General features: G+C 26.1%; 1 protein-coding gene across 1 annotated transcript; it reads right to left on the reverse strand.

The window, feature by feature from the left end:
* Positions 1 to 631: 631 nt before the first annotated feature.
* On the reverse strand, positions 632 to 9,091 carry LOC145844053 (lanC-like protein 3 homolog). The gene is made up of 8 exons (XM_082951388.1): positions 8,982 to 9,091; positions 7,081 to 7,214; positions 3,004 to 3,091; positions 2,456 to 2,553; positions 2,127 to 2,314; positions 1,616 to 1,825; positions 1,052 to 1,259; positions 632 to 858 (listed from the first exon to the last, which is right to left on the reverse strand). The coding sequence occupies exons 2-8, from the start codon at positions 7,107 to 7,109 to the stop codon at positions 702 to 704; spliced, it is 978 nt and encodes a 325-aa protein (XP_082807514.1). The 5' UTR covers positions 7,110 to 7,214; positions 8,982 to 9,091; the 3' UTR covers positions 632 to 701.
* Positions 9,092 to 11,150: the final 2,059 nt, after the last annotated feature.

An 11,150-nucleotide genomic window follows, 5' to 3' on the forward strand; every position in this document is an offset into this window, starting at 1 on the left:
TTAACACGTTATTAAAAGATAATGACTTATACATACTTCACAAAAGAAAAAATAAATATTTTTTTTTTGTAAAATAAAAAGGTTCTACCAAGTTTATAAACAAAGCTTAAGGTAAAAGTTCAAATTATAACGATTTGTTATTAAAAAAAAATCTGTTTAATAAAATTGAAACTTTACGAAAGTTCTAGGTTTTTTTCAAAACTTTTTAAACTGCAGGTTTTTCAAGGTTTTTTAGGTTGAAATGTCTAATTCCAGGTTTTTCCATTTTCCAAGTTTTTAGGTAACCCTGATAAAATGTATTTGTGTACTATGATCTCGTATGATCTATTTAGGAATAAATTTGAGTTCCTTTTCTGTGTTTACAAAACTAAATTAACTGGTATCATGAGAATCTATACTAATATAATTTTTCAAATTTTTTACTTTGAATTAGTAAGAAACGCTAAACTAGAAAACATAAATGAAGTTTTTGAAACATGTTGATTTATTTTAAGCATTCATCACTGAAAGCAAATATTTTAAATTTGAAACATCAACATAAAATTTTACTAATTGGTATTTTTTGACATCAGTCTGTTTTATTCACTGTACCAAACAAATCTTTACTGCATCCCACTAAACAAGTCATTACAAATTTCTTAACCTCTTGTTTTGTGCATTGATATACTTAACATCTAGCTAATTTAACACACGACGTTCGATTAAAACACGTCTAATAGAGGGAAATGAGCGAGTTTGGGAGTGGTGATGTCGGAGAGGTAGCAAGCAGTTCCTGCCCATCCTTCGAACAAGCTCAGCGGACAATCCGGAGTTCGAGATTCGGCTCGGAACTTTTGCGTGAACATGAACTCGGCGAATCTTCAAGATGAAAAAAACACGGTTATTTTCAAGTCTCTGAACTTTGTGGGTTCTATCAGTTCTAAAAGACGTTCTTACCATAGTTTGCTATTTTATGAAACTTTGTTATCAGTAAGACTAAAACTTATATATAACATTGTCTTTTTCCAAACATACAAAAAGTTACTTATCCAACAACTCAATAAAATCAAACTTGTAAGCTCGATTGAGGTACTTGTGTTCCCCGGTGAGCCTGTACATGAGCAGGTGAACGTAACCGCTTCCGGCAACACCGTGACAGATGCCAGGTCCCATTTTCAGCAGTCCCCTCCGCCACACTCCTTCCGACATTTGCCTGCAAACTTGCACGTACTTGCGCTTGTTAAGCGAGAGGTGGGCACGAGCGTACATGTAGATTGCACCTTTAGAGAATTAGAAATTTTGATTTGCTTATAACTTGTTTCAAAAGCGTTAAGCGATTAATAGTTAATGGTAGTAATTAAATGATTGTTATAAATATCAAATATTTTTAAAGCACTTCGATCATTCGTTTTAGTCATTTTATAAGCTCTAAACTACGTTTTTTAATATTATGTCAGTAATTAGTTTCAATTGAAATGCATTTTCATACTTTTATAAGAAAAACATTACTTTTTTATATAAGGAACTTAATCTTAAAACTACATTTTTAATTATTTTTAAAGACAGTAGTTTAAAAAGTATACAAGCACTAAACCAAAGTGGTTAAAGAATTTCTAATTTTTATTCTTATAAAAACCTGGTGAGCCGTGACACCAGTGGTAAAGCATTTTGCCGTTTTTGTTCAAAGCTCCTTCTAAATTAGTTGCAATGTTACTGTCGTGTATGCAATATCTACTGATAAAATCAATTGTCTTCACAATTTGTTCGATGTTCGCCTCATCAGCTTGTACGAACCGATCAACACTCAAAAGCGCCTGCAAGATTCCGCATATTCCGTGGCCTGCGCCTGTTTAATGTTGTATAAGTTTATCGTTTATTTTTACTATGAGTAGTAAAAGTACAGTATAAAAAAATTCTACACATTTTACAACATATTCTAAAAAAAATATATTCACACATCTTTAACAAACTGTAAAATTACTTGATCTAATTCGATAGTAACTTTATGTTAAAACAGTTCTGATCAATACAATAACAGTAGCAGTCGTAAGTACTTTTAGGTTATAATGAAACAATTTTTTAAATGTCAACTAGAAATCTCAAAACATTAATTTCTACAACAAAACAGATTACAACATGCAAGCTACCAAGATACAAGGTTCCATGGTAAGCATACATTACTGGAACATCAAAATCAGAACTCAGGTTCAGTTGGGAGCGAAGTTGCCTTCCAGACTCCATTGTAACTTGACAGAGTTCCACCAGTTTTTGTGGGCTGACCACATTTTCACCCAGCTCTTTGTTCAGTAATATCGCTCCCATTATGTAACCGGCTCTATGGGTTTTTATGTAAAAATTTTAAGGTTTGAAAAAAAATACTCAAGTTATCTCGTATCATAAATCTTAGTTTTGGAATGAAAAGTAATAAATTAATAAAAAGTTCTAAACAGAATTTAAAAATATATAGATAAAAAACCTTCCTACAAAAAGTTCATCAGACCCATTTGGTAAGAATGAAACTGACTTACAGTGTTCACCGAGACTTTTATAAACTTCTACCAATCTTCTACTTTCCTAAAAACATTATTTATAAATACAAAAAATAAGTTTAAAAACATATATTTCAACGCCACATGACTATCCATTTCCTAAATTAAAATAGATAAGTTAAGAAAAACTTGTTGGTTTAAATCAATTTATAATAAATATTTGATGTTGAAAACTAATTAATAGTTATTAAAGCTTCCAACTATTTAAGCAAAAAAGCTGTTTATATTCACCAGACATTTGCCTGAGTCAGACTGAGTTAGTATACAACTGGAAAATATAAGCTACAAACTTATTGTAGCAGCAAATATTAACCTATAAAATTAAAAAAATTAACCTTAAATACTATAAAATTAAGAAAAACTTAAATATAAAACTAGAATTAAATAAAAAACACAACATAACATTCTATACAAATTGCCTCAACGTCAATAAAGCTTTAATAACATTTTCCTTAGCTTTTAAATTAAAACACACCTCTTCTTCTCCTAAATGTTTGTGAATGATGGCTGAGATAGCAATGATTCCTCCTTTACCAGTCAGAAAAGCAACTTTTCGTCTTTCGCTGTTAATATATTGTGGTGTATATAATATAAGTAGAAAATATATGCTATACATTTTAATAAGTTTATGTAATAAAAATTATAACTGTACTACTGATACTTAAAAAACTAATTAAAAATAATAAAAAGCAAACGTTGCAGATTAATAACCCATGTATTTGAAAACAAATTTTGCAACATTTTTGTAGTTTATATATTATTAACTAATTAGCCTTAACACTACTCTTCATAAATTTTTATATTTGTTTTACTATGTTTATTAAATAAACTTTCACATTTTGAAATAAACTATAATAATATAGGCTAAAGAGTTAATATTATTAGTCAAAAAAGTCCTATTATTTCTCGTAAATGTATATTATAAACCTTTACGACAAGTGAACTAAATGCAATATTCAAAACTAATTTAAGATTCAGACTATGTTCACAGAAGTGAAGGCTAACCAGTGTACATAGTAGTCAAATTTATTATTTTTGTGACTGTTAATATAATTTTTAATATATTGTTTATGTTGGACTCAGGCATCAAAACCTGAGCCATTTAAACAGGACACACAATGAGAAAAATAAAATGCATTTATACTCAACAAAAAATAAACATAAACAAACATTAAACAAAGGTAAATTATAAAAAACTCTTTAATAAGTTAAAACTTATTTGCTTGATATAAAATACGATAACTTAGTACATTCAAACACATTTGTACAAAATTAAATAAAGTAAATTAATAGTTAGGGGGGTAGGGAAATAAAAGTAATTAATATTACAAATATAAAAATGAAGAAATCTCGTTAATTTAGATGGGATAAATACTATAAAAATTTTATGTATTTTTTCTGTATTATTTTTGTGGAAAGTTACTGAATCCTACTAATATATATACTACTTATACTAAATCTTTTTAGTTATAAGCAAAAATGTTCCACCGTCTCACATGATACAACATCCTGTGATAACTTGTTCCACATAGTTTTTGCTCTGTTAAAAAATGAACCTTGCCACTGACTGTTGTTAAAATCGTGTTTAAATATTATTTTTCTATTATTTCATCTTAACTGATAATTATTAAGGGAAAAACTGAAAAATTGACTGAAAAAAATCTTGTAATTGCCATTAATAATGTTTAAAAGCGTAAATAAATCAAATTACAATATTCTATATTCCATAGATTTCAATCCAAGTTTAGCCAATCTATCATTATACGATCTATTAGATATGTTACAATGACTACATTAAAACGGATAAAAATTCTTTGCACAGACTCTAATTTGTTAACTTCTTTTTAAATAGGGTGACCAAATTTGTGTATTGTATTGAAGCTTAGGACAAACGTATATTTTAAAAACTTTTTAATATTTAATAAGACAAAATTTGTGCAAAATTATTTAAACAATTTATGTGTTCGTTCCATTTTAAATTTTCAGAGATATATATTTCTAAATCATTAAAGTTTTAAACTATTGGTATTTTAGTGCTATTGATCAAAAGCTCAATCGGGTCAGACGGTTTGTTTTTCTTAATTGTTACAATTTTAAATTTTTTAGGCTTCAAATCGAGTTTTTTGTTTCTAGCCATTTGTAGATATTATCTAGAGTAGATTGTAAAGAGATATTTGACTCACAAAAAACTTTTGTATCATCTGCAAATAAACTCATATCACTTTTAATATCAATTTTAGAACTAATATCAATAACGTAAATTTAATATATTTATTTTGCAAGACTAAAACTAAAACAGACTCACTTAAAACTGGTTATATACTGGATCAAGGACCCTAATTACATAATCATAAAACTAAGTATCAATATACAGATCAACTTATTTAAATATTAATAGTAATTTTTTCATTAAAACAAAACGTAAACATTAGAAACGAAGAAACTAAATTTATAAAAAAAAAATTCCACGGAAAGACATATAAACTATAAGTTATAAATAAATTTATAGTATCATTTCTTTAAAAAATTGTAACTGACATTTATTGGAAAACTAAAGTTATTTGTAAAAAAGTTCTCCTTGCTGTATAAGTTTAAAAAATTATCATAAAAACACTAAGGTAAATATAAAATTTTATCTTTATTAGCATATATTTACCTTAACTAGATCAATAAAAGCAAGTTGTTTTTTTAATGCATAGTAATTTAAATTCTATCTTTTCATGACAAATCAATACTTTTGTTTCTTATATAGTGCGTTCAATTTTAATTGAAATTTCTAAGTAAATTATTTCTTGTATAGTTTCACAATATTCTATGATAGGATTGGAAAACTTCTCTCGATGAACGAGATTGATGGTTACTGTTACAACTATTAACTGGAATATAATAAAAGGTTAAAGATTGGCAGCGTACAATATGCAAGCCGGACATGGCCCACCAAGCAGAAACCTCTGTTATGTGACTTATTTATTTTACTTGAAAACATCAAGTGTAAAACTAATAACATAGATTTTTTAATAATATCTGTGCTTTTTTAATGTGATGGTATTATATTTCTGTTCACAGTGTAGTACTTAAAAATTATTATTTAAACAAAGCTTGGGTTTAAAGACATTAAAAAAACTATTGTACAACTCTTAAACATTACACAGCCAACTTAAGTTTATCTTCTAATATGTCAGGCCATCAAAAGGATTTTCTGGTAAATCAACCTTATCGACCAGAAGTTTCCTACCCAAATTATAAGTTATAAAAAAAAAGTTAAGTCAAACTATTATTAAGAGCTTTGAAAATGTTAAATTGACTGGATTGGTTGTATCTTGATTTGAAAAAGGCCCAGATTCAACTAGATCACAATAAAAAAAAATTTAAAAAAAAATTAAAAATCAGATCCAAATGGATCCTAATTTTTAGATGCAGTAGATCACCACTTAAACTAGCACTGAGATTAGTTAATAATTAAAAAATGTACACAATTTTAAAACTCATTGAAAATTTGTATAAAAAAACATGGTAAAAGACTTAAAAATATGGCAGATATTTTTAAACATTAAAAAAGTAATGAACATACATTTTAGATACACTTTGGAATAAAAATAGATTTTTAACATTATTTTGGAACAAGAGTCCGTAAGCTTTTAAGTAAATTTCAAAACTTATTTAAAAAAGTATATACAAAATATGTTAAATTTTTTTTCAGGTAGTCTTGGTATAGGAAAGTTACAGTTATAAATTTACAAGCAAAGTTATAACTAAACTATCATTCATTAAGTACTAATTAGTATTCGACTACTAGATTCAAACGCTGGAAACTGCAAATCTGTCCATAACTTGCCAAGATCTGGATCTAATCAAAACTTTATTTGAAGTAACATTAGAATTAAAGTTACTGATCCAGCAAAGATTTGCTGGAATTAGAACTTTGATTTAAATTTATGTCCAATCAGACCAGGTGAGACAATTTTTTCAAATTAAGATTCAACCTGAACTGAAAAAAAAAAATTGCAAATAAAACTTGGGTTCGATCTAGATCTTGGCAAATTATTACCAGGTCTAGCAGTATCTGTTGTTTAAACCCATTAGAAAACTAGTATTAATGTTTAAATAAAGCACATTTATTTATAATATTATAATAAGCTCAGTCTTTTTTTGCATTGTACACATGTTTTTTAAAATGGGCTGGAACTTTATTTATTGTTTATTACATAAAGGTACAGTACTAGTTGGTATCCTTTTTTAAGCCGCAATTTATAGAATAAAAAAGTCTTTCATGAGCTCTTTTTTTAAACATTTACATACTTATATACATAGAAATAATATTTGAATGTTTTAAAAAGGGTAAAAATTTAATCCTGTATGCAAAATTTCATACATGTTTTTGTTAATTAGAGCTTTAAAAACAAACATTAACATTATAATCAAACTAATTTTGTTAAAAGTACTTTTCAGTTGTCTACTGTGTAGTACATTAAAAAAAGATTTTTTTAAATCTTATGCGCATACCTTATAACACTACCTTTATTTAAAAAATGTAAGCTATTTAGAACAATACCTTGTAGTATTTTGTTGCAGAAACAACATAACTTTTAGCTTTTTCTAGAAAACTTCTTTGTTCCTCCACAAAAATTAGATTTTTTGAAATGTGGTACAGCATGTATGCAATTCCACCAGTACCGACATACAAACCTAAAATAAAAAAATTAATTAAATACTTTTCATCAAGCATTAGGAAATTACAATAACTATAATTATTTGTTAAACAAAATTTTGAAGTCTGCTGTATTAAATGTTAAAATGTTTTTAAGATAAAAAAATATTGTACTTAACATATATAGTTTGTTGTTATTTTGAAGTTTTAATTTTTTTAACTTGTTATAAACTTGTTATAACTTGTTAAACTTGTTATAAATTACAAAAGTAGTTTACTGATTTTTTCTAATTTAAGTTAAATATTTACCAAGTAACTTAATTATTTACTAAGCAAAAATTTGTATGGATTTTCATACATTATTCAACATCTCCATTAGATTTTACCTAGCTTGTCAAACAATAAAAACTCATTTTGATAAACTATGAACTAAATACAGTCAGCAGCTAACTGTATACAAAACATGTAATTTTATGCAAATAAAATTCTAAAAACTTCAAAAATAAATAATAGGTTTTGTACCTACCAAAAAACTTGTTGTAGTCAGGAAAAATTGACCACTACAAGTTTTTTAGTTAGAATTGAATGATTAGTTTCAATATTAGCAAAACCTAAGTCTTAGTCTGGAGCAGGGCAACTTAATTAAGTAGGGGACAAAAAAGCGGGATTTTGAGCAATAAAGTAATATCTAGTAAAATGCAACAATTAACTTATTATGCTAAATATTCTAGGATTAAATTACCATAGCAAAATAAATTAAATTAACTTGAGAAATCTCAGTCTAGAACTTGTGTTCTGATGATCAAACTGGTAAGACTTTAACATTATGAACAGTCACAGTTAGCATTAACTAAATTTCACAGTAATGTAGTTTTATGGAGTTTTAAACTGAATGTTAATATCTCAACAAGAATGTTTTTTTTTACAAAAAGTCCTTGGGGGTACAATATTTTCTTACAGTATTTGTTAACATTGGCTCCCATTTGAAACATTATGTAAACAATATAAGATACTTGTAATAGAACAAAAAAGTATTTTCTGAGAGATAATCAGTTTTGTAAAAAGTTTCTGATACAAACTACTCATTTTTAGCCTAATTTCTAATAAGTTTCAAATTTTTATAAAATACTATGTCCTGCTACATTTTTAAAGCAGTTTAATTTAAAATTTAAGAAAAATTTACTATGAAATTTTAGAAAGCACATATAAAAAAAAATAACACAAGTTAAAAAAAAAACACTTAATAAAACATTTTTAGTTATAATCTTGATAATCTGTTTTTTAAAGCTTTTTTATAGTATATAAAATATTAGACTGAGAAAGTTCGAAAATAATTGCTTGAAACTGTAGGAGATTAATTCTTAGCGAAATAGTCTTCTGTTTTCATGTTTTTAGTTGTTTCCTTCCATATAAAGTTTATTAAACACTTCGTCATTGACTTATTACATCTCAAAAGATTTTTGAAATTTTCAAAATTAGTAGTAATCAACTGGTAGCTTAGTTTTTTATATAAAAAATAAGACAACTTTTAAAAAGTGTTTTACCCCCTATTACTTCAATGCAGTAATACATCACTAGTTATATAAAATTTTAAAAACTTTATAATAATTTTTCTGTACTATTTTTCTAAATAGTTGCTGTATGTTTATCATTTTAAAGAAGTTAAAACAATATTATTTGGATAAAAGTACTTTATTACATATACTTTTTTCTTTTTTACTTATTTTTTTCACTCAGGTTTGAGTACAAAAACAGAAGCAAGTAAAATTTACTCGATAAACATGTTACAAAGTCAACCAACTTACTTCCATCACTGTGCCTACTTGGTTTGAACTCTTTCAAAATGTGATTGACTATTTCTTTTATTTTAGAAACCAGTTCGTCTTTTTCAATTTCAACCTTGTTTGGATTATCATCATAGTTATTATCAAAATAACGAGAACTACTTCTTTGACTCATTTTTAACTGGATACTATATTCAAAACTTAAACCTTTCAACGATGTATAAAAATATTATTTAAAATTGAAAATACTAATGATTGTTAAAAAGTATTGTTACTCATATTTTTTACAAAGTTAGTAAAAATTGGCCTTCTAACCAAAAACATAACTTACTATCTCACTTATGATGATTTTACAAGCAGTTTTATAAGTACGTATGCTTATCTTTTAAATTGCTATCAGGTCCAAAAAGTATAAATTATTGAAAAGGTATTTTATAGCAGATAAAAATAGTTGCAATACTTGAGACTTTTCAAAATTAATTAATTTAAAAAGAACTTATAGAACTAATAACTTGACTAAAGAACATTTTAAATATTATTATTTTGTAAAAAATCATAAGCTTCTTAAAATATTTCTTTCTAAGATACTAAAAGTGAATAAAACTATTTGAAGCTTTTTATTAGTCTTTTTTAATGGATATATTTTAATTAACTAAGTACCTACACCTTAGTTTATGATACATATCTATGTTAAGGAAGCTTCAATTTTATAAAAAGAATTATAAAACTAAGAATTTATGACAAATGTTAGTTTAAGCAACACAAATGTTTTCAAAAAATGTTTTTGTAGTTGTTTAAATTATAGCTTATAATGTTATAGTTTATACAATGGCTTTGTTTCATTATCTTATTCTTGAAAACTGTATGTTAAAAAAAAGTACAGTTCTGTATTTTTAGCACTTTTTTCAAATTTCTTATATTTTCAACAAAATAAATAAATATTAAAAAAAACATTAAAAATAGTTACATTGTTCTGCTGATTGTTGGATTTGAGCGAGGCCTTACATCAGGGTTTCCAAAAATGGGCCAGTAGCTCATAAGGTCATAGTTTGAAACTTACACTAGATATTCTGGAGTTGGTGATGAAAAGCTAAAAAAAAGTTTAAGGTGTTTATTACGGTAGTTTTTGAGTAATAGTGGTACAAGAGGGACATAGCATTTTTAATTTCTTCAAAGGGGGTCATTTGGAAATAAGTTTGGGAAACCCTGATCTTTAATATATTAGAGTTAATGGGAAAAGGCTTAAATTAATAGAATTAGACTAAACTGAAGAAAAACAGTTTCTTAATTTCAGTGAGTATGAATTAAATGGTGAGAGTATAGAAGTAGGACTGCCACATTTTTTAGTTTTTGGACCACTATTATTTTTGCTTTTTGTACAAATGATCTACAGACAACATCAGTTTTAAAGTATTAAAAATTGCAGATGTAAAATTGTTGTTCACTAGATTAAAATAAAATAACTAGAAAAAAGACAATGTATACCATAATTCTGAACAAGATAATTTTTTTAAATGGATAGCGGTTTACAGGCTTAAACTAGTAATTAAATTAGCATGTTATCTCATTTAACAAAAAACTACCTTTAAAAAAAAAACAATATAGGTAATTCATACATAAAAAAAGTAAATAGTTATAACAGGGTTGCCAAATGTTTTTGGAAAAATTTTCTGCAAGTTTTCAAAATTTCTTCCAGATTTTTAAAACTACATACTTTAGGGTCTATTTTTAGTATAAATAAAAATGTATGGTGAAAAACTGTGTAAAATAGTATAACAACATTAAAACCATACCTTTAAGGTTTTTTTAATGTGTTTCTTTATAAATTTTTTTTTGATGATGACAAAATACTATTAATAAAAAATATTTTTGAAGAAACCCAAATTTTACTACTTAACCTTTAGATTTTGTTTGTATATCCAAGTTTTTTAGTTATTTTTGTTTGAAATTCCAGGTTTTTTAGTGATTTTTGCTCAAAATTCCAAGTTTTTTCAAAATTTCTCAAATTCAAAATTTTTCAAGGATTCCAGGATGTTTGGCAATCCTGTTATAAGTAACTTGGGTATTACAATGAATAGTAACTTAAACTGGTCTGAAAAATAGTAAGTTTAAAGCTAAATTACTTAAATCAAAAGCTACTATATAAAAAACATAAGGTATGGTTTACTATGCTGGAGTAGGGCTAATAAA

This window comes from Thalia democratica, chromosome 9 (genome assembly GCF_965202585.1).
Source record: "Thalia democratica chromosome 9, ktThaDemo2.hap1.1, whole genome shotgun sequence".
In the NCBI taxonomy this organism is placed as follows: Eukaryota; Metazoa; Chordata; class Thaliacea; order Salpida; family Salpidae; genus Thalia; species Thalia democratica.